Here is a 24,460-nt window from a genome sequence, read left to right as displayed (position 1 = left end):
GTTCATTCTCTCCGGTGGTGGGACGTTCCCACAGTTACACCATTGTGGACTAGTCAGAGAAAACATCACCGAAGAGCTCCATCAGGATAGACTGGAGAACTCGTTATGGGTGGAACTGAGAAATAAAAAAGGAATGACGATGTTAATGGGGCTAAATTACAGACAACCCAGTAGTCCGCAGGATTCAGAGGAACAAATTTATAGAGAGATTGCAGACTGTTGCCAGAAACATAAGACTGTTAGAGTAGTTGATTTTAACTTTCCACATATTGACTGGGAATCCCACACTGTAAAAGAACTAGATAGAGTAGCGTTTGTCAAATGTGTTCAGGAAAGTTTCCTTCATCAGTATGTAAAGTCCCAACGAGAGTTGGTAATACTAAGTCTGCTGTAGGAAATGAGACAGGGCAGATGACAGAAGTTTGTGCAGAGGAACACTTTGTATCTAGTGATGACAATGCCATTAGTTTCAAAGTAACTATGCAAATAGGTAGTCCAATCACAAACAAGAGAAAATCTTCGGATGCTGGAAATCCAAGCAACACCTGCAAAATACTAGAGGAACTTAGCCGGCCAGGCAGCATCTATGGAAAAGAGTACAGACGACATATCGGGCCGAGACCCTCAGGGTTGACTGTACTGTTTCCTTTAGGTGCCGCCTGGCCTGTTGAGTTCCCCCAGCATTTTGTGAATGATACAAGGAGATTGGTCTGGTCTGTGAGTTGAGATTCTGAATTGGAGAAAGGCCAATTTTGATGGTATCAGAAATGATCTGGAAAGTGTGGTTTGGGACAGGCTGTTTCCGACAAAGGTGTACTTGGAAAGTAGAAGGCCTTCAAAAATGAAATTTTGAGAATACAGAGATTGTATGTGCTTGTCAGAATAAAAGTTAAAGATAACAACTGTAGGGAACTTTGGTTTTCAAGAGATCTTGAGCCCCTGTTTAAGAGTCAAAAGGAGGTGTATAGCAGGCAGAGGCAAGTATGAACAAATGAGGTGCTTATGAAGTACAAGAAATGCAAGAGAAGACTTAAGAAAGAAATTAGAAAGACTAAAAGAAGGTATGAAGTTGCTGTAGCAGACAAGGTGAAGGAGAATCCTAAAGGACTCTACAGGTATGTTAAGAGCAAAAGGATTGCTAGGGACAAAATTGGTTTGCTGGAAGACCTGAATGGTAGTCCATGTCTGGGGCCAAAACAGATGGGGGAGATCTTAAATGGATTCTTTGCATCTGTATTTACTCGGGAGGTGGGTACAGGGTCTACAGAATTGAGCCATAGTGGCAACGTCATGGACCCTGTACAGATTACAGAGCCGGAGGTGTTTGCTACCTTGAGACAAATCAGGGTGGATAAATCCACAGGACCTGACAAGGTGTTCCCTTGGATCCTTTGGAAGCCAAGTGCAGAAATTTCCAGGGGCCTAGCAGAGATATCTAAATCACCCTTAGTGATAGGAGAGATACCAAAGGATTGGGGGATAGCCAATGTTGTTCCACTGTTTAAAAAAAAAAGGCTCTAAGGGACCAGGAATTAAGGAATTGCACAGATATAGACTGCTAAGGATAATCAGCATGGCTTTGTACGTGGCAGGTCATGTCTAATTAATCTTGTAAAGTTTTTATCAAGGAAGTTGCCAAGAGAGTGGATGAAGGCAAGGTAGTGGATGTTGTCTACATAGATTTTAGAAAGGCATTTGACGATGTCCCACATGTGAGTCTGATCAAGAAGGTTCTGTTGCTTGGCATGCAGGATGAGAGAATAAATTGGATTAGACATTGGCTTTGTGGAAGAAGCCAGATAGTGGTAGTAGAGGGTTGCCTCTCGGACTGCAGGCCTGTAACTAGTGGTGTCCGAGTGGTGTCAATGCTGGGTCCTTTGTTGTTTGCCATCTGTATCGACGATCTAAATGTTCATGTGGTTAACAAGATCAGCAAATTTGTGGATGACACAGTTTGGGGGTGTAGTGGACAGTGGGGAAAGATATCATGGATTGCAAAGAAATCTGTATCAGCTGGTAAAATGGACTGAAAAATAGTAGATGGAATTTAATGCAGACAAGTAGGTGGTTTGGCATTTCAGTAGGACCAGTCAGAACAGGTCTTACACAGTGACTGGCAGGGCATTGAGGACTGTGGGAGAACAAAGGGATCTGGAAATACAGATACATAATTTGTTGACAATGATATCACAGACAGATGGAGTCATAAAGAAAGCTTTTGGCACATTGGCCTTCATAAGATGAGAAGTTATGTTGAAGTTGTATAAGATATCAGTGAGGCCTTTTTTGGAACATTGTATGGAGTTTTGGTCACCTACTTCCAGGAAGGATGTAAACAGGGTTGAGAGAGTGAAGAGAAAATTTACAAGGGTGTTGCTGGGTCAGGAGGACTTGGGTTATAAGGAAAGGTTGAATAGATCACAACTGTATTCTTTAGAACGTAGACAATTGGGAGGAGATTTGATAGAGATATACAAAATTATGAGGGTATAATAGGGTAAATGCAAAGGCTTTTTCCACTGATGTTGGGTAGGACTACCACCAGAGATCATTGGTTAAGGTTGAAAGGTGAGAAGTTTAAGGCAAACATGAAGGGAAACTTCTTCACTCAGAGGGTCACGAGATTGTGGAATGAGCTGCCAGTGCAAGTGGTCCATGCCAGCTCGATTTCAATATTTAAGAGAAAATTGGATACTCAAGTACGTGGATAAAAGGGATATAGAGGCCAATGTGTCAGCACAGGTCATTGCAAGTAGGCAGTTTAAATGGTATCAGCATGGATGAGATGGACCGAAGGGCTGGTTTCTGTGCTGTATTTCTGTGTGACTATGACTCTAAAGGACTCACTGTGGATGAGATACTTCTGCTGGTGGACACACTTGAGGTCTCCACCAGCTTTCTAATCGGCCTATTCCCCATGAGCTCCTTTTCTACTATCTGCATCTTCTGGGAGGTGCAGCTGGAGATCACCCCATTCCCACTCAATCATCAGCACATCAGCCACGTCTCCTCCTTCTACCGCAAGTTGATGTGGAAGGACGTTACTGATGGACAGTTCATTGTCTACTTCCCGGTGACAGCTTTGTGTCCCAGACCTCAGGCTGTGCTTGGTGCCACTGGGATAGGACTGTTATTCTTGGCCTCTAACCCACTTCAGGAGCAGTAGATGTGGATCAGCAGCTGGTTAGGAGGGAGGGAACTTTTTGGGTGGAAGTAAGGTGCAGAGGGTGATTAAATGTTTCCATTCTCATCCCTGGCCACCAACTCCAGTACTGCCCTTTCCCTGGGCCTGACCCTGGGAAGTCCACCTGTCCCGAGGCTGGGGGAGTCAGACAGGAGGATGGAGTGCTGGAGGTAGTGACTTCCTCTTTGATAGAGTGTCTGAGCCTCTATACCCGTCGCTGGAGGAGGAAATGCTTTCACTGAGTTGCAGGGTGCTTTTGAGGTGCAGGGACCATTTGGGGTTGGGGGATGAAGGCAGCTACTGGATCCACAGACTTGATAGCCAATGCCTTGAACTATACAGCTCCTGACTGACCATGCTAAGTTGCTGGAATTGAAGAAGGATATATTCAGGACCATCCAGGATGCTGAGAGCATCACAGGTAACAGTTTTTGTGTGGTGGTCACAGATACGCTGCAGCCTGCAGATGGGTCGGTGAACACCAGGAACGGTAGCGGGAGCAGCAACAAGTACTTCCCTTTGGATACTGCTGCTGGGGTGGGAGGGGAAATGACTGATCAGGGCACAGCAGCAGCAGCCAGGTGGGTGGCACTGTGACCACTCTGAGGCTCAGTGGGGAAGGGTAAAGTCACACTGAGCAATAGTGACAGCTTATTATCACTCAGCACTGTTCCCTCCAAACTGCACCGGTACATGGCTGCACAATAACTGAAATGCTCTCATGCACATAGCCTTTGTTGCCATGCTGCAGCAATTGGATGCAGCTAGAAAAAGTTTACGAAACATGAAAGATTTACTTTGTTGTACTGTATTTCATTTTACCCTTCAATTAATAAATAAAAATCAAAAGTATGGAAAAGAGTAAACAGTCGACATTACAGGTCATGACCCTTCAAAGGACTGCCAAAGGGTTTTGGCCTGAAACGTCGACTACTTTTTTCCATAGGTGCTGCCTGGCCTGCTGAGTTCCTCCAGTGTGTTGCTCGGATTTCCAGCATCTGCAGATTTTCTCCTGTTTGTGATTCTATTACGCCGGGTGTGGGTCTGCTCCTATATCTGTGAACGTTGCTGAGCTCAGACCTCAGTCTGGGCCATGAGCAAGCAGTGCTCTGAGAAACAGACAGAACTGGGATCCCTGAACATGATAGACCACACCTTTGACCAAGAGATACTGTTGGATCTGTTTAACCGTGACCCACAGATATAGACCATTTGGCCCATCCACAACAGCCCCTCCCACTGTTGCGAAGAACGGGTGAACCCAAACACAGGACACTGACATGGAGGTAGAGTCATCTGAAGAGTGTTTCTTAATGGTTGCAGGGAAGGCAGGCTGCATGCAATGCTCCACACTGGCTGAAGCAACAACCCGGCGATGAGTGGATGGAAAGCCGGGGTATTTATGCTGCAGCTTAGATGAGATTCAGGTGCACCACAATCAGGAAGCCCGGGAGAACAAAAGGAAACACACACACACACACACACACACACACACACACACACACACACACACACACACACACACACACACACACACACACACACACACACACACACACACACACACACACACACACACACACACATTAGGAGATCATGAGGAATAAACGGGAGAGACGACCGGGACAGTGAGAGTACCCCCCCCACCCCCCGCCCCCCGCAAATGGGGGTCTCCAGGTGAAACACCTGGCTTGCCCGGTTTGCCGTGATGGAAGTCTCGGATGAGGGAAGGATCTAAGATGAAATAGTGAAGGATCCAGGTGCGCTCCTCAGGACTGTATCACTCCCAACCAACGAGGTAGTGGAAACCCCTGCCTCGACAGCGCACATCCAGTATTCGCAGGACGGTGTAGGCTGGGTGATTGTCGACAACCCAGGCGGGTGGAAGGGGTTCAGCAGGTGGGCACAAAGGGCTGACAGACACAGGTTTCAGTTGGGAGACGTGGAACGTGGGATGAATGCACATGGATCTGGGTAGTTTGAGGTTGAGGGATTGATCATGCTCTCGATTTCGAATGGTCCAATGTAACGAGGGGTGAATTTCTTGGATTCGGTTTTGAGGGGGATGTCTCCTGAAGAAAGCCAAACCTTCTGACCAGGCTGATAGTTGGGTGCTGGAATTCGGTGGCGATCAGTGATAGCGGGTTCCGGTCAGCGGAGCGGAGCAGGGCCGAGCGAGCATCCCTCCAGACCTTGCGGCACCGGTGGAGATGGGCCTGAACTGAAGGTACAGCGATGTTGTCTTCGTGGGCAGGAACCAGAGGGGGTTGGTAGCCTAGGGAACATTCGAAAGGGGACATACCAGAGACAGCGCTGGTCAAGGAGTTGTGGGCAAACTCAATCCAAGTGAGACGGGTGCTTCAGGACGATGGGTCACTGGCGGAAATGCAGCGCAGTGCTGCTTCCAGATCCTGACTGGCTCGCTCTGTCTGACCGTTAGTCTGTGGATGGAAACCGGAAGACAGACTCATTGAAGCTCCGAGGGCTTGACAGAAGGATCTCCGGACTTGGGAGATGGATTGGGGGCTCCGGTCAGAAACGATGTCAGAGGGATTTCCATGAAGCTGGAAGACGTGTTGGACAAGGAGGTTGGCAGTTTCACGGGCTGTAGGCAGTTTGGGAAGGGCTATGAAGTGCATGGCTTTGGAAAAACGGTCCACAACGGTGAGTATAGCTGTGTTACCATGTGAATGGAGTAGACCAGTGATGAAATCCAGAGCGATGTGGGAACAAGGGCGGCCAGGGACAGGTAGGGGATGAAGCAGCCCAGCAGGTGGCCAATGGGAGGCTTTTCCACGGGCATACACAGTACAGCCGGAGACGAAGGAGCGAGTGTCAGTATCTATGGTGGGCACCAGGAATGTTGCTTCAAAAGGGACAGCGTGAGTCCGATTCTAGGATGGCAGGCGAACCAGGAAGTAGGTCCCCACTGAAGAAACTGAGAACGGACAGAGTCAGGCACGAAGAGGCGACTGGGGTAGGGGGGATTGCCTGGGTCTGGCTGAGTCCATTGGGCCTCTCTAATTATGGACTCGATCTCCCGGGTGAGAGCAGCCATGACACAGGATGGTGGAAGGATGGTATCAGGATTGGAAGGACCCACCTCGGAGATGTACTAGCGAGAGAGAGCATCTGACTTTATGTTTCTGGAACCAGGACGGTAGGTAAGGCTGAAGCTGAAGCGGCCAAAGAACAGTGCCCAACGGGCCTGGCGGGAGTTAAGGCGTTTAGCTGTCTGAATGTATGTCAAGTTCTTATGGTCTGTCCAAACAACGAATGGGTGTTCTGCTCCCTCCAGCCAGTGCCTCCACTCCTCCAAGGCGAGTTTAACGGCCAACAACTCACGGTTCCCAACGTCATAGTTACGTTCAGCGGGGGATAGACGGCGAGAGAAAAAGGTGCAGTGATAGAGCTTTTGGTGTGGGATGGAGCGTTGAGAGAGGACTGCCCCCACCCCAGTGCCGGAGGCGTCCTCCTCCACTATGAACTGGCGAGATGGGTCAGTTCTGGTCAGTTCCACCAGGATGGGAGTGGAGGTGAAACGCCTCTTAAGCTCTGAGAAGGCTGAGTTCACTTCGGGAGTCCAGTGGAAGGGGGTCGCAGGAGAGGTGAGCTGGGTAAGGGGCACTGCCACCCGGTTGTAGTCCCTAATGAAGTGACGGTAGAAATTGGCGAATCCCAGAAATCGCTGGAGTTGTTTAAGCGACATGGGTTTGGGCCACTCTGCCACCACCCGGATCTTTTCAGGATCCATTCTCACCTGCCCGCCCTCAATGATGTATCCCAGGAAAATGACGGAACGGGCATGGAATTCGAACTTCTCCGCCTTAACAAATAGTTCATTCTCCAAGAGCCTCTGAAGAACCTGGCAAACATGGAGGGTGTGCTCCTGGAGATTACAGGAGAAAATTAGGATATCATCCAGATAAACGAAGACAAATTGGTTGATGAAGTCCCTAAGGACATCATTGACCAGAGCCTGGAACATCGCAGGAGTGCTGGTCAAGCCAAAAGGCATCACCAGGTATTCAAAATGGCTGAGGGGGGTGTTGAAGGCTGTCTTCCATTCATCTCCTTCCCGTATCCTGACCAGGTGACAGGTGTTCCACAAATCCAATTTAGTGAAGACAGTGGCTCCGTGAAGGAGCTCGAATGCTGAGCTGGTCAGGGGCTGGGGATACTTATTCTTTATGGTAATGTTGTTCAGGCCACGGTAATCGATGCACGGGCGTAGTGAGCCGTCTTTCTTCGCCACAAAGCAGAAACCAGTGTCTACGGGGGAAGATGAGGGTTGGATGATGCCAGCTGCGAGGGAGTCGTTTATGTATGTCTCCATTGCTTCTCTTTCTGGATGGGACAGGCTATACAGCTGACTGGGGGGTAATGAGGCTCCGGGGAGAAGGTCAATCGCGCAGTCGATGCGATTGACCGATGTGGAGGCAGAGAAAGGGCCCGTTGCTTACTAAACACCTCTCCAAGATCATGATATTTTACGGGAACTGTAGACAAGTCAGGGGGCTGAGAGGCGGACGAGGTAGCAGTGACCTCCACAGGGGGAAAGGCTGATTGCAGACAAGAAGAATGGCAGAACGAGCTCCAGCTGACTGTCTTCCCGGTGGGCCAGTCAATGTGGGGGTTATGACGGCTTAGCCACTGGTGGCCGAGTACAAAAGGGGCCTGAGGAGAGGAGATTAGATTGAACCGTATCTGTTCCCGATGGTTTCCAGAGAGAAGGAGAAGCAGGGATTCCATGCAGTGCGTGACATGGGCTGGGAGTCTACCGTCTAGCGCATTGGCGTCCAGTGGGGTACGCAGAGGCTCACAGGAAATACCGGCTTGGAGAGCTAGGTTTTCATCCAGGATGTTTCCCTCTACGTCAGAGTCCACTAGCGCTAGCAGAGGCAATAAACAATAGACAATAGGTGCAGGAGTAGGGCATTCGTCCCTTCGAGCCAGCACCACCATTCAATGTGATCATGGCTGATCATCACAAACAGTACCCCGTTCCTGCCCTCTCCCCATATCCCTTGACTTCGCTATCTTTAAGAGCTCTATCTAACTCTTTCTTGAAAGCATCCAGAGAATTGGCCTCCACTGCCTCCTGAGGCAGAGCATTCTATAGATCCACAACTCTCTGGGTGAAAAAGTTTTTCCTCAGCTCTGTTCTAAATGGCCTACACCTTATCCTTAAACTGTGGCTTCTGGTTCTGGACTCCCTCAACATCGGGAACATGTTTCCTGCCTCTAGTGTGTCCAATCCCTTAATAATCTTATAATCAAATACTGTTGGTTAATACAGAGTGACTTGAAGGGGCATTCGGGGTCAGGGGATGAAAGGGAAGGTTGTCTGACTCACCAGGGTCCCCACTGCTACTGGTGAGCGCCCCTCCTTTTGGCCGAAGGGGACAGTTGGGAAGGAAGTGGCCGGACTGACCGCAACATGAACACTCTCCCGCTCTCGTTCTCCAGAGATGTTCAGCGGGAGAAAGGCGGGTCCGCCCCAGCTTCATGGGTTGCTCTCCCTGGGCAGTCGAAGCAGCACAGCTGGGAGCTACTCGGGGTGCAGAAGGGGGAGAGAGGCTTGTACTGGCGGGAGGCGGTAAAGAGAACTGAGAAGTGGTCAAAGGTGGTGGATGACCAGTTCTCTCTTTGTGGCGCTCCCGGATGCGATTGTCCAACCTGGTGGCCAGCGGGGTCAGGGAATCCAGGCTGTCGGAATCGTCTCTCACCACCAACTCGTCCTTCATCAGGTCGCTAAGTCTATTCCAAAAAAACCCCTAGAGTGACTCTTTGTTCCACCCCGAGTCGGCTGTTAATGTCCGGAACTCCACTGAATATTCAGCAACACTGCAGGAGCCCTGGTGGAGAATGAGTAGGTGCTTGGTGGCGTCTTTATCCCGGACTGGGTGATCGAAGACCTTTCTCATCTCCACAATGAAAATGGCAGAAGAGGAGCAAATATCAGGTTGGTTGTCCCAAACCGCTGTGGCCACGCTAATACTTTCCCCTTAGCAACCCCACGACATAAGCAACTTCAGGCTTATCTGTGGAGTAGGTCGACAGCTGCTGCTCAAACACCAGGGAGCACTGAAGGAGGAAACCCCGGCACTTCCCCAGGTCTCCGGTGTAGTGCTCCAGCTCTGGTACGTGAGGCTCTCTGGGCGGGCTAGGCTGGTTCCAGGTGTGGTTGAGTGAGGTGAGCGGAGACACGGTCCACCTGGTTACCGATCTGTGTGACGTGCGCAGACAGGGAACGGAGGTTCTCCACGACCTCCCGGAGGAGTTGGTCGTGCTGTCCCAGAGGGAACCCTAGCTGGCGAGAGTTTGTTGGATGGTGTTTGTGTCCGCTGGGTCCATGTTGGCTAGATCGTTCTGTTGCGAAGAACGGGTGAACCCAAACACAGGACACTGACACGGAGGTAGAGTCATCTGAAGAGTGTTTCTTAATGGTTGCAGGGAAGGCAGGCGGCATGCAATGCTCCACACTGGCTGAAGCAACAACCCGGCGATGAGTGGATGGAAAGCCGGGGTATTTATGCTGCAGCTTAGATGAGATTCAGGGGCACCACAATCAGGAAGCCCGGGAGAACAAAAGGAACCACACACACATGCGCGCGCGAGCCAGAGAAACACGGGGAAAAGGGGATTAGGAGAACATGAGGAATGAAAGGGAGGGACAGCTGGGACTGTGAACTGGGATCCCTGAACAAGACAGACCACACCTTTGACCAAGAGATACTGTGGGATCTGTTTAACCGTGACCCACAGATATAGACCATTTGGCCCATCCACAACAGCCCCTCCTACTCCATTAGCTATTGCTTTGTTTTCCACTCCATATGTACTCAGACACATGAGGCTCCCCGTTGACAGTTCGATGGTTTACAGTCTCTGGGGATGTGGTGAGTGTGTCCTTCAGCCTCACATTGACTCAGCCACACTACACTGGGACCGTGAGCCCAGCTCTGGATATGGACAGTCAGTGGGGTTCAGAAAACAGAGGAACACACAGAATCTGCCCTCGCCCATTAATTAAGGGTGTTGCAGGAACTGGTGAAACCCGGGCCTGTTCACAGTATCTCACTTACCATATACATTCAGTAGCACTTTCATCTCAGTCCGTATTCCTGAACTTGCCGTAACAATCACCTCATAAACATCAGTGTCCTCTTTCTGTACATCATGGATTTTTAAACTACAGTCTTCAGGATGACGATCTATCCGTTGCTTGTACTTTTCAGTACCGAAGGATGTGAACTTCCCATTCACACATTCCGCTATCTTGGTTGGGCCCGATACGATTCTCCACACAACCTCAGTAATATTTGCTGCTTTTAGGATGTCAGAAGTTATCCAAGCTACGTGTCCAACCTCAACTTTCATAATGCAAATCTCATCTGAGGAGACAAGTGAATGCAGTTATCAGAAGGAGGAATTAGTGCTGAGGAATCACAGACACAGGAGCAGGCCATTTCAAATTTCAGGATTCAAATCCATGGTTGTTTATTGTCATTCTTCAGTACACAAGTGTACAGGTGTAAAGGAGAACAAAATAATTGTTACCTGATCTAATACAGCATTAAAAACATGAAGCATAAAGAACACAATAAATATAGACATGAGACAGGCAGCAGATGCTGGAAATCCAAAGCAAAACACAAAATGCTGGAGGAACTCAGCAGGTCAGGCAGCAGCTATGGAAATGAATAAACAGTTGCCGTTTTGGGCCGAAAACCTACATAAGAGTAGCTGATGTACATAAACTGATTGCATGTTCATGAAGTGACAATAGGTACAGGAATATCTGTACATTATGTTACTCTGACAGTAGATTACAACATAATGGTGGTGGGGTAATTGGTGGAGGTGTTGATGGCTTGAGGGGAGTCTGCTGGCACAGCGTCTGGGTCCCAGCCCAGTGAGAGAGCTGGGCCACAGTGAGCCCACAGAGGGAAGAGTGAAGACTTCTTACACCCAGTCCTGAGGAAGGAGGTTGCAGCCTGCAGACAGATATCAATAGAGGGGGCAGAGTTGGGGGTGGTGGGGCACAGACATGACAAATTGGACCCAGTCCAGGGATGCGGTGCGGTACTGTTTGGGGAAAGTGAACATGATGAAGGAAGGTGGGATAAATGGGAGGGTGTAAGTGGTGTGGAGGAAAACGGGAACATGGAGAGCATGTCCACAGATCTCTGAATGAGGAATGACAAGAGGGTGAGGCAGTGAAGAGGCAGACTGTATCCCTGTGTTTGTTGATCAGGATACCAGATCTGTGAACAGGGTTAATGGAAGTCTGGGTGGGGATGGTCAGAGCTGAGGCAAGACAAGACAGCTCTGTGGATGGAACAGGGCTGGGGTTGGTTGATTGAGAAGTCATGTCAGAAAGAGGGGGATTCAAAGGAACAGAGGCTGAGGGCAGATTTAATTGGGTCATGAAACAATGAGGGTCCCTGACTGTAAACAGAAAGGAGCTCTGTCTCTGGGCAGAGCAGACGATACCAAGAGCCGCAGAAAGTACTAGACCGAACGGTGAGAGGGAAGTGGGGACTGTACTGCAGGGAAAACATTGCCATGGGCTGGGAGGGGTGGTGGAGGCCATGATGGTCCTCACACAGACCAAACCCTGTATGAATAGGACCAGTCACACTCTCACTGAATGTGAGAGAGAGAGACCGTGGTGTGGATATGTGAAATGAGCTGGACTGACACAGCATGAAGCTAGCAGGAATTGACAGGCTGACGAACCACATTTGCTGCAATCTTCTGGTGTCAGTGATTTCAGAGCTGGTTCACAATGGGCCACATGACCTTCCTCGGTTTTATGAGTTCCCAACATCTGTGGACCCATCATTATGCGTTCCCACACCAAGGAGAGCTGAGTTTATATACAGTCAAACCCTCTACAATGTCCTGACATACACCTCTAGGACAGGGAAGGCTGGGGTTACATACAGAGTCAAACCCATCTACAATGTCTCAACACATACTTCTATGACAGGGCAGGCTGAAATGTTCCACCTTCAGACCCTGCAGGGTTATCTTCACACTGGGCATCCTCCCAGACCGATGGTGTGGTTTATCTACCAGAGACTCTGCCCCTCGGGAGGACTCCCAGCAATAGATATCAGCTGTTCTGCTCTGTTGTAATGACCAGTTTATGAACTGGGACGGTCACCTTCAGTCAGAGTGTTCCTCCACCAGCACTGAGAGACTTTCTGGCTCCACGGATGGGTGGGTGGATGAGGCAATGGATTGGATGGGACTCATAGCTGAAGCCTCCAGCCATTCTGTCACAATGGGTGTTGAGGGGGCTGATCATTGAGGGGTCATTCAGACCTGACTGCCACCACAGCCAGAACTATTCATCAGACCAAGGCTCAGAAGCTCTTCTTGAGATCTGGCCTCTCTATGTCATTTCTCCAGGAACAGAGATATTTCTGTTAGAAGCTGCTCCTGAAAACTCTTCATTTTTTCACACTGGACATGTTGTGCCAGTCTGTTCTGGTATCTGGAGTGGAGTTCTTTATGTGAGAGTCCTCCCCCTTTCCACTGAGACCCGGAGAAGAGAATGTTGTGTAACAGATTCCCAAGTCAATTAATGGGCTCCCCAGCCAGCTCTCATTTCTGCAGCCATGAGGAGACAGTCTATCATGTATACATGGAGTGTGAGAGGCTGTAGGACTACTGAACTATGTGAGGGGCTGTACCTCAAGTTCTGCTGCACATCAGCCCTACCCTTGTGTCCTTTCATCACCCAAAGCGAAGGCAGGTGAGTCACTTGGGAATTCTCCAGGTCAATTTGCTCCTGGGTCTGGCCAAGGTGGTCATTTTCAGATCCAAGTGGTGGCCACTTGGGGGTTTTCCCTGACCCAAATGCCCTTCTTCTGGAGTTGTGTCCATACCGGTGTGTCCCAGGAGAAGGAGCACATGGGCTCTCTGGAGGGCAATGTGTTAGCTTCAATTATGTACATATTGTGATGGGAATGTGTATGTTGTAAATATGAAAATCATATTTTTAAGAAAGACTCAGCTGAGTTTGCAATAGGAAAGAAAGAGGGGGAGGTAGGGAGGGCCCCAGATGGTCATCAACCTCAGTGGAGGGAGAGGGCAGGCAGAGAGCAGTTTATTCTTGCACAAAAGAAAAAGCGTTCCTTCTGTTATATAATGTCAGTGTGGCAGAATAATGTTGAGATAATGTTGAGGGAGGTTGAAGAGAATGAATAATCAGTGGGGTGGGTTTATAAATGCACCAATCTTGCTTAACCCCAGTGAACTCCCTCCACGCCCCCCAAGTGAATGGCCCACATCTCCCAGGGCTGTGTGGGAAGAAAGGTTGATTGCAGTCTTGTGTAGACATCTCCCAGCTGACTGAGGTGAAGAAGCCTCCCCCAGACCAAGAGCCAGCACAGGACAGCAAGAGTAGACCCAGTGAAGGGGAAAATCTCTTGTCTGTCAACTTCAGGGCCTGGAATTCCTAGTTCTTGACAAAGAGCTATCGAGGTTTCTAACTGAACCAGATGCTTGTGCCTCTTCTGAGGAAATGTCCATGCCCAGGTGTCCCTGGGGAAGGGAGCATACCGTGTCTCCTTGGATCAGTGGGTATTCCGGGACTGGAGCGTGTCCTGGACAAGGATATCCATGTTTAAAAATGAGAACCATTCTCATGAAAGTCAGTGAACATAAGTAAACTTTTTCTGTAAAAGGGCACAGATTAGACACAAAGTAAAACTCCATCAGCACTGTCTTATTGAACAGTCTGGGCAGCCTCTTTAAATTCCAGTTGTTCCCTCTGACACTCACCAGATTTGGTCTTTTCACAGATGTCTCCCAGCCAGAACTCTGTTGTTTCTTTACTGATTTGGTTCCAGGCCTCACACTTGTACAGGACTTCTTTGACCTGTTTTTCTTCTCCATGCTGCTGGAGGTGATAGTGGCTGCCACTTCCCACAGCTTCTCCTCCCTTCCACCACCTGAAGCTGATGGAGCTGCCGAAATTTGCAGAGCAGATCAAGGTGATATTGCAAGTCTTGGCGGTGTACTGAACCTTGATGTCTGTACCTGACACACGATCTGAGGTTGAGACAGAAAAAAGAAAGGTAAATTAAGAAGATTCTTATGGATACCTTAATCCCCAACTCCTGCATTCCATCCCAACAACCAAATGAAATTTAATCCAATCCCAACTCATTTCCAACCCAACAGTTTAACTCTTCTCTCACCCTTCAGTTCAGACAGTTACTGCTGGAGGAAGTTCCCACAAGTGTTACACCCTTTTTCACAACAGTTACTCCTAAAGCTCCGTCATGTCTTGCTGATGTCTCTGTGTTCCAGGATTCACTCCAGTTCCATTTCTTTGTTCAGTAGAAACTTTCTGTTAGACCATTCAGCCCCTTCCTGTCTGCTCCCCATTCAGCAATATCATGGCTGATTGCCCTCCACCTCATTTTCCTGCACCAAACACATCCTTTAATTCCCTTGATATCCAAAACCCATCCACATCTACCTTGAATACCCCATATGACTGAGCTTCTGTAGTCCTCTTTAGTAAAGAGTTGTGGAAATTCACTGGCCTCTGGGCGTGATTTTTCCAATGTATTTATTCCTCTCTTAGACTGGAGTAGCTGACCTCATATTCTATCACTCCAGCCAGGGGTCCATCCTGCTGAACCCTAAGAGATGTTTGGATGTTTCAGTGTGATCACCTTTCATCCCTTCAGTTTCCAGCAGACACCGCCATAGAAGGCCAACTCTCAAATAATGATGAGTCAGAGCCTAGGAGTGAGGTAAGGAGCCTAGCGATGTGTTGTCATGACAGCCATCTTTCGCAATGTCAGCAAAACAAAAGAGTTGGTCATTGACTTCAAAAAGTTGAGGATGGTGGTGTGGAGAGTGAGGATAGGGAATGTTGCACACAATCCTTAACCTCAATAGTGCTGAAGCTGCGATGGCTGAAGTTCCCAGGACTGAACATCACCTATAGACAGTCCTCGTCAAACTCAATAAAGGTTCAAAGGTTCATATGATTGTTAAAGTATGTATGTACAATACAACTCTGATATTTGTCTACTTCAGACAGCCACTAAATACAGAAAGAAATGGTGTTGATGGAGGGTGTCTCTCCAGACCTGTCTCTTAGCCCTACCAAAGGGGTCTCAGCTATCAATCAATTCTGAATGACTGTGTCCATCAAACCATGCCACTGCTGCAGTCCACTGAGGAATGCCAACAAGCAAAATACTGTCCTTGCAGCGAGAAAGTAAATAAACCAGGAAGAGTCACAACACAGTCAAGCTGCAATCTCCCTCTCTCTTATCTGTCGCAGATGTTCTGGCCTGTTTTCGTCTCTCTCTCTCTCATGAGCAGCATAGCAACAGTAATAGTTCATGATTCCCAGGGGGGGATGGGTAACTCTGCACCCCATTGTCCATCAGATCTGTTCATCACTCATAACACCCCCATCCCTCCAGGTGAAAATTAACTAATAAAGCATATGACAGAATTACAGAGTGTAACAAAATACATCACACTTGTTATGGCAACTGTTTTGTACATAACTGCAAGAAACTGCAGAGAGTTGTGAACACAACTAAGTACATCATGGAAACCAGCCTCCTCTCCATGTACTCTTGTCCACAATTTGTTTACAACATAGAAAAGACACCATGTCAGAGATTAGAACTGTCATAAAGTCAGCGAAAATTACAGCACAGTAACAGTGCTTTGGTCCACCTGCTCCATGCCAAAATCATTTAAACTGTCTACTCCAATCAACCAGTGCCAGGAACATTGCCCTCCATACAGTATCATCCATGTACCTATCCAAACTTCTCTTAAATGTTGAAATTGAGCTTGCATGCACCACTTCTGGTGACAGCTCATTTCATACTCTCATGACCCTCTGCGAAGAATTTTTCCCTCATGTTCCCCCTAAACTTTTCACCTTCCACCATTAACCCATGACCTCTGGTTGTAGTCCTACCCAACCGTAGTGGAAAAAAAAGCCTGCATGCATTTACTCTATTTATACCCTCATAAGTTGGCATCAATCAATCAAATCTCCCCTCATTCTTTTACATTCCAAGGAATAATGTCCTAACCTGTTCAATTTTTCCTTATAACTCACGTCTTCCAGACCCGGCAACATCCTTGTAAATTTTCTCTGTACTCTTTCAACATTATTTACATCTTTCCTGTAGGTAGGAGACCAAAACTGTACATAATTCTCCAAAGTAGGCCTCATCAACATTCTATGCAACTTCAACTAACATGGCAACTCCTGTACTCAATACTTTGATTTATGAAGGCTAATGTTCCAAAATTCTTCTTTACGACCCTATCTACCTCTGACACCACTTTCAATTAATTAAAGACCTGTATTCCTAGATCCCTTCGTTCTACCACACTCCCCAGTGGCATATCATTCACAGGGTAAGACCTACCCTGGTTGGTCCTACCAAAGTAAAACACCTCACACTTATCACATTAAATTGCATGTGCCATTTTTCAGTCCATTTTCAGCTGGTCCAGAATCCGCTGCAAGATCTGATGGTCTTCCTTTCTGTCTACTACATCCATAATCTTGATGCCATATGCAAATTTGCTGATCCAGTTAACCACATTATCATCCAGATCATTGATATAGATGGCAAACGACAATGGACCCAGCACAAATCCCTGCAGCACTCGCCTTGTCACAGGCATCCAGTCAGAGAAGCAGCAATAGCTGATTAATTCAGCCAAAACAATCTATGACCTCTGATGTCCTCTGGCAGTACAAGGAAAGTCAGAAATACAGAGCATCGGCAGCCATCTGGATGATGTAGATGGGGCAGCCAGCAGGATCTATCAATGGATCTGATCAAGACATTGAGAACACTGGAGTCTCACTGTAACTAATTGTACTGTTAAGTGTCGACTCTGTTTCTCCGTGATACTAAATAAACTCCCTGCTTTCATTACAGAACTTGGGTCCATGCTTTTCAGGTCAGAATTAATTGGGAGTTCTTGGTGAGACTATTTAGTTGTCCTCTGTCTCACTGAAGTTGTAACGGATGAAGAGGGGTAAATGCCCTTAGTTGGTAAAGTTACCAAGTGACAGCAATGATCACGGAGACTGGGAGCAGGTGTGAAGTAGTCAAGGACAGAACCTGCCTGGAGTGAATCAACAGTGGTGAGAGCCACGAGGATGTTCCACCTCATGGGGTAGAGGGTGGAATCTAGAATGAGGACACAGTATCAGAATAAGTGTCTGCCCATTTCACACAGAGACGAGGAGTTGGGGGTGTGGGGAACAGGAAGCAAAGTGGAGCTGAGGCTGTCATACCAGCCCTGACAGGAGTAGGCACGAGGGGCAGAATGGCCTCCTCCTCCTATTTCTCATTTTCTATGTTATCCCTCCAATGGGAACCATTTAACCCTGGGGTGGAAGAGAGAACATTTCTCAGCCAAACTCTAGCTGGATGTTGCTGGCTGAGATTATTTTCAATGGTTCACTGGTTCAATTTAATATCAGAGAATCTACACAGTATACAACCTGAAATTCTCACTCTTCACACACATCCCCAAAACACAGAAAATCCCCAGAGAATGACTGACAGAAAAATATTAGAACCACAAAGCCCCCTACACCCCTCCCACGCACAAGTGGCAGCAAAGCATAAACTCTCCCCCCCTTCCCGTTCCACCCACATTCCAGCAGGAAGCATCAGCCCCTCACACCTTAAAGCCAGTGATAACAAAGCCCCCAAAGAGACTATGATCTAGGTCCATCAAAAACTACAGTCCACATACCAGCACTTCAACATGTCACAGGGAGAGAGAGGTGTCACCCCTTCCACAGTGAGAGAGGAGACCAACAAACAGCTCACTGTTTCGATAAAGTAGTCTACAGTCTACTTTAAATGTAATGTTACTGTTAGAGTGAGTCAGGAACCATATTGCTGTGTGTGAGTGTGCTGTTGTGTCCATGTACTGTGTCACTCACTGGGACACTATATTCAGTGTAATGAATACACAGGGTCTCACTCAGCACAGCACAGCATGAAGGCTGAGGAATAAACACCTTGCTGAGCTCAGTCTGGGCAATTAACAAGCAGTGCCCTGGGAAACTGATGGAATTACTGGAATCCCTGAACATGACAGACCAGATTTCTAACTGGGGATACAGTGACCCACAGACCATTCACCCCCCCTACAGACCCTCCCACCTTATGGGTCCATTGTTCAGTTCAGGGCTCCCATGTGTCAAGCACAGAAACAGCAATGGAAAGAGGCCATTCAGCCCATCTCACCGATCACTGTGCTGTCCTGAGCTAGTCCCATTTTCCTCCACACCTTTCATCCATGAACCTGTCCAAATGGTTTATAAACACTCAACTTGTAACCACATCTTCCATAGTCCACCCCGAGTGCTGATCTCCTCCAGACTCAGTGTAATGAGGGTCACCATTAATTCTCCTCAGTCCCTGTATTCTCAGGGGATGTGCTGGGTGTGTCCCCCAGCCTCACACCGTCTCAGTCCCACTGCAGTGGGACCGTGAGCCCAGCTCTCGACAAGGGCAGTCAGTGGGGTTCGTTAAGCTGGGGAGCACACAGGATCTGCCCTCACCCATTAATTAGGGGTGTTTCAGCAACTGAAGAAACCTGAGCCCCTCCGCGGCGTCTCACTCACCGACAACCTGCAGTCGGATTTCTCTCTGAGTCTGTGTTCCTGAGCTTGCTGTAACGGTCACCTCATAATCACCAGTGTCCTCCCTCTGTAGATCACGGATTTTCAGACTGAAGTCCCCGGGATGAAAAGTTATTCGTTGCTTGTATTCCTCAGATCCGTAATATTCACTGTTCACGTTTGAATATGTCACTATCTTCTTTCTGGGTGACAACAGTCTCCACACAACCTGAGCAACGTCCTGTCCAACTGGAATCCCAGGGTGTAAGGTGAACGAGTCTCCCCGAGCTCCGTACACAGTGGTCGGGGAAGCCCCAGTCCCAGCTGAGGAGACAAGAGGAGACAGTCAGCAGATGAGCTCAGTGACTGGAGGAGGAATCGGACTGGGAGAATCAGAGTTACAAGAGTGGGTGATGGGTCTCATTGTTTGGCTCCCGGCCCTGTGAGAGAAGCAGCCCACCATTCCAACAGTACACGGTAAGCTCAAAGGGGGAACAGAGTGAAGACTCTCTGCACCCGGTCCGGAGGATGGAAGTTGCAGCCTGCAGCCGGATATCAAAGGCAGGTCAGGGGGGCACAGGCATGGAAAATGAGACCCAGTCTGGAGAAGGGTTGGGTGGGGTGCTTGGGGAGGTGAGCATGTTGAGGGAACATGGGATAAATGGAAGTGTGAGAGTTGAGTGAGGTAGAGAGGGAGCTCGGAGTGGGGCCTTGTAGGTCACGTAACAGATCCCTGGAGGAGGAGTGAGGGAGACGATGAGGAGCGAGGGAGACGATGAAGAGCAAGGGAGACAATGAGGAGCGAGGAAGACGATGAGGCGGTTTGTTGCTCATGACCTAGGTTCTGTGAACAGGTTGGAGGGGGAGCGGACAATCACAGCAGTGCGGGTAACAGCAAGTAGAAGGTTTCAGCAGTATGATGAGATGGGAGTTGGGAAATATTTCCACTGATACAGAAGCAGGAGATGACCTTGCACAACCACCATTCAATCTCACAGCTCATTGACCTGTTGCTAAACTGGAACTCAGGCTGAGTTATTTCTTGCTCGACTTATGTACTGGAAACTAAAGCCCATCTCTGCCTTCCTCACTGTTGTGTTGGAATCCAGGGTCAATCACTGCCTCTCCAACTGTTGTGCTGGAATCCAGGGTCAATCTCTGCCTCCCCCACTGTTGTGCTGGAATCCAGGGTCAATCACTGCCTCCCCCACTGTTGTGCTGGAATCCAGGGTCAATCACTGCCTCCCCCACTGTTGTGCTGGAATCCAGCGTCAACTACTGCCTCCCCCACTGTTGTGCTGGAATCCAGGGTCAATCACTGCCTCCCCCACTGTTGTGCAGGAATCCAGGGTCAATCTCTGCCTCTCCCACTGTTGTGCTGGAATCCAGGGTCAATCACTGCCTCCCCCACTGTTGTGCTGGAATCCAGGGTCAATCACTGCCTCCCCCACTGTTGTGCAGGAATCCAGCGTCAACTACTGCCTCTCCAACTGTTGTGCAGGAATCCAGGGTCAATCACTGCCTCCCCCACTGTTGTGCTGGAATCCAGGGTCAATCACTGCCTCCCCCACTGTTGTGCAGGAATCCAGCGTCAATTACTGCCTCTCCAACTGTTGTGCAGGAATCCAGGGTCAATCACTGCCTCCCCCACTGTTGTGCAGGAATCCAGGGTCAATCACTGCCTCCCCCACTGTTGTGCAGGAATCCAGCGTCAATTATTGCCTCTCCCACTGTTGTGCAGGAATCCAGGGTCAATCACTGCCTCCCCCACTGTTGTGCAGGAATCCAGGGTCAATCTCTGCCTCCCCCACTGTTGTGCAGGAATCCAGGGTCAATCTCTGCCTACCCCACTGTTGTGCTGGAATCCAGGGTCAATCTCTGCCTCCCCCACTGTTGTGCTGGAATCCAGGGTCAATCTCTGCCTACCCCACTGTTGTGCTGGAATCCAGGGTCAATCTCTGCCTACCCCACTATTGTGCAGGAATCCAGGGTCAATCACTGCCTCCCCCACTGTTGTGCTGGAATCCAGGGTCAATCACTGCCTCCCCCACTGTTGTGCTGGAATCCAGGGTCAATCTCTGCCTACCCCACTGTTGTGCTGGAATCCAGGGTCAATCTCTGCCTACCCCACTGTTGTGCAGGAATCCAGGGTCAATCACTGCCTCCCCCACTGTTGTGCAGGAATCCAGCGTCAATTACTGCCTCTCCAACTGTTGTGCTGGAATCCAGGGTCAATCTCTGCCTCTCCCACTGATGTGCAGGAATCCAGGGCCAATCACTGCCTACCCCACTGTTGTGCTGGAATCCAGGGTCAATCTCTGCCTACCCCACTGTTGTGCTGGAATCCAGGGTCAATCTCTGCCTACCCCACTGTTGTGCAGGAATCCAGGGTCAATCACTGCCTCCCCCACTGTTGTGCTGGAATCCAGGGTCAATCACTGCCTCCCCCACTGTTGTGCTGGAATCCAGGGTCAATCTCGGCCTCTCCCACTGTTGTGCAGGAATCCAGGGTCAATCACTGCCTCCCCCACTGTTGTGCAGGAATCCAGGGTCAATCTCTGCCTACCCCACTGTTGTGCTGGAATCCAGGGTCAATCACTGCCTCCCCCACTGTTGTGCAGGAATCCAGGGTCAATCACTGCCTCCCCCACTGTTGTGCAGGAATCCAGGGTCAGTCACTGCCTCCCCCACTGCTGTGCTGGAATCCAGGGTCAATCAATGCTTCTCCCACTGTTGTGCTGGAATCCAGGGTCAATCTCGGCCTCTCCCACTGTTGTGCAGGAATCCAGGGTCAATCTCGGCCTCTCCCACTGTTGTGCAGGAATCCAGGGTCAATCTCGGCCTCTCCCACTGTTGTGCAGGAATCCAGGGTCAGTCACTGCCTCCCCCACTGCTGTGCTGGAATCCAGTGTCAATCTCTGCCTCCCCCACTGCTGTGCTGGAATCCAGGGTCAATCACTGCCTCCCCCACTGTTGTGCAGGAATCCAGCGTCAATTACTGCCTCTCCAACTGTTGTGCAGGAATCCAGGGTCAATCACTGCCTCCCCCACTGTTGTGCTGGAATCCAGGGTCAATCACTGCCTCCCCCACTGTTGTGCAGGAATCCAGGGTCAATCACTGCCTCCCCCACTGTTGTGCAGGAATCCAGCGTCAATTACTGCCTCTCCCACTGTTGTGCAGGAATCCAGGGTCAATCACTGCCTCCCCCACTGTTGTGCAGGAATCCAGGGTCAATCACTGCCTTCCCCACTGTTGTGCAGGAATCCAGGGTCAATCTCTGCCTCCCCCACTGTTGTGCAGGAATCCAGGGTCAATCACTGCCTCTCCCACTGTTGTGCAGGAATCCAGGGTCAATCACTGCCTACCCCACTGTTGTGCTGGAATCCAGGGTCAATCTCTGCCTGCCCCACTGTTGTGCTGGAATCCAGGGTCAATCACTGCCTCTCCCACTGTTGTGCAGGAATCCAGGGTCAATCACTGCCTCCCCCACTGCTGTGCTGGAATCCAGGGTCAATCACTGCCTCCCCCACTGTGTGCAGGAATCCAGGGTCAATCACTGCCTCTCCCACTGTTGTGCAGGAATCCAGGGTCAATCTCTGCCTCCCCCACTGTTGTGCAGGAATCCAGGGTCAATCACTGCCTCTCCCACTGTTGTGCAGGAATCCAGGGTCAATCTCTGCCTCCCCCACTGTTGTGCTGAAATCCAGGGTCAATCACTGTCTCCCCCACTGTTGTGCAGGAATCCAGGGCCAATCACTGCCTACCCCACTGTTGTGCTGGAATCCAGGGTCAATCTCTGCCTACCCCACTGTTGTGCTGGAATCCAGGGTCAATCTCTGCCTACCCCACTGTTGTGCAGGAATCCAGGGTCAATCACTGTCTCCCCCACTGTTGTGCAGGAATCCAGGGCCAATCACTGCCTACCCCACTGTTGTGCTGGAATCCAGGGTCAATCTCTGCCTACCCCACTGTTGTGCTGGAATCCAGGGTCAATCTCTGCCTACCCCACTGTTGTGCAGGAATCCAGGGTCAATCACTGCCTCCCCCACTGTTGTGCTGGAATCCAGGGTCAATCACTGCCTGCCCCCACTGTTGTGCTGGAATCCAGGGTCAATCTCTGCCTCCCCCACTGTTGTGCTGGAATCCAGGGTCAATCACTGCCTCCCCCACTGTTGTGCTGGAATCCAGGGTCAATCTCGGCCTCTCCCACTGTTGTGCAGGAATCCAGGGTCAATCACTGCCTCCCCCACTGTTGTGCAGGAATCTAGGGTCAATCTCTGCCTACCCCACTGTTGTGCTGGAATCCAGGGTCAATCACTGCCTCCCCCACTGTTGTGCAGGAATCCAGGGTCAATCACTGCCTCCCCCACTGTTGTGCTGGAATCCAGGGTCAATTAATGCTTCTCCCACTGTTGTGCTGGAATCCAGGGTCAATCTCGGCCTCTCCCACTGTTGTGCAGGAATCCAGGGTCAGTCACTGCCTCCCCCACTGCTGTGCTGGAATCCAGGGTCAATCTCTGCCTCCCCCACTGCTGTGCTGGAATCCAGGGTCAATCAATGCCTCTCCCACTGTTGTTCAGGAATCCAGGGTCAATCACTGCTTCTCCCACTGTTGTGCAGGAATCCAGGGTCAATCACTGCCGTTCTCACAGCTCTGTTGGAATAATGTAAACAAGCTTGAAGGGGTACAGAGAAAATTGTTGGGTCCAGTGCATCTGAATTATCAGGAAATATTGAATAGGTTATGACTGTATTCCTGAGAATGTAAAAGATTTAGAGTAGATTTGATGGAGGTATAATGCTATGCTGGAGGTATTTCATTTTAGCAGTTCTGTAAGAACAGTCTGTTCTGTTTGGGTTTGAACTAAGATAAAAGGCTTGTTATTCAACTCAGGAATGTGCCGTCAGCCAATCAGGAGAGTGGAATTGGGAAAAGGTTCTGGAGAAAGCTGGGTTGAAGGTTTTTGTTGGTGGGAGCTGGGAGAAGACAGCGGGAAAAGATGGCTGAGGATGCCGTCCCTATTGCAGAAGGTGCTTTGTGCAGATGATTGGCTTCAAGAAGGAAGACCCAATTCTCCCATGGGAGAGCCGTTTGTTCGAGATGGATTTTGAGGGACGTTGGGAAGGTGGTGTGTGGTTTCATGTAGACGGATGGTCCAGCATGTCAGTGACAGAGGAGTTCAAGATCATCTCCAAATTAAGTGCAAATTTGAATATTTAAGAGTAATGGGCCCTTCCTGGTTTTTTGTTCCTTTCATTTAATAACTTTGTTTAAAATAACATTCTTAAATATAATTATTTTTAACTGTATGCACTGTACGATCTGTTATTTCTTGCTGGGGGCAGTAAATCACACAGCATTCACACAAACCAGGGTTTGGCTGGGCGAGACATCCCAAGCTGACGGATTTGACAGGCCACAAGCTATACACACCCTAGATGTATGAAGCCAGAGAAAGGTGGGTTTATCGGAATCCAGTGGCTGTTGGCGAGGGGCTAACAAGCCAGCTTTCCAGGGACACCCAGTATAAGGAGGTTTTAGAGGATTACAAAATTATAAGAGGTAGAGACAGTGTAAATGCAAGCAGGCTTTTTCCACTGAGGTTGT

General features: G+C 49.3%; 1 protein-coding gene across 1 annotated transcript in view; it reads right to left on the bottom strand.

Annotated features, from left to right (window-relative positions):
* The window catches only part of LOC140717396 (CD48 antigen-like), a 52,658-nt gene that overhangs the window by 8,116 nt on the left and 20,082 nt on the right, over positions 1-24,460 (bottom strand). The window contains exons 2-4 of the mRNA XM_073030945.1: positions 18,855-19,175; positions 13,985-14,254; positions 10,273-10,581 (exon numbers count right to left, since the gene is read on the bottom strand). Coding sequence (XP_072887046.1) covers positions 10,273-10,581; positions 13,985-14,254; positions 18,855-19,175 — 900 coding nt within the window. The remainder of the gene's footprint in view (positions 1-10,272; positions 10,582-13,984; positions 14,255-18,854; positions 19,176-24,460) is intronic.

This window comes from Hemitrygon akajei, chromosome 27 (genome assembly GCF_048418815.1).
Source record: "Hemitrygon akajei chromosome 27, sHemAka1.3, whole genome shotgun sequence".
Lineage (NCBI taxonomy): Eukaryota > Metazoa > Chordata > Chondrichthyes > Myliobatiformes > Dasyatidae > Hemitrygon > Hemitrygon akajei.
The sequence above is the reverse complement of the archived record's forward strand: the minus strand, read 5'-3'. Positions and strand labels throughout refer to the sequence as shown.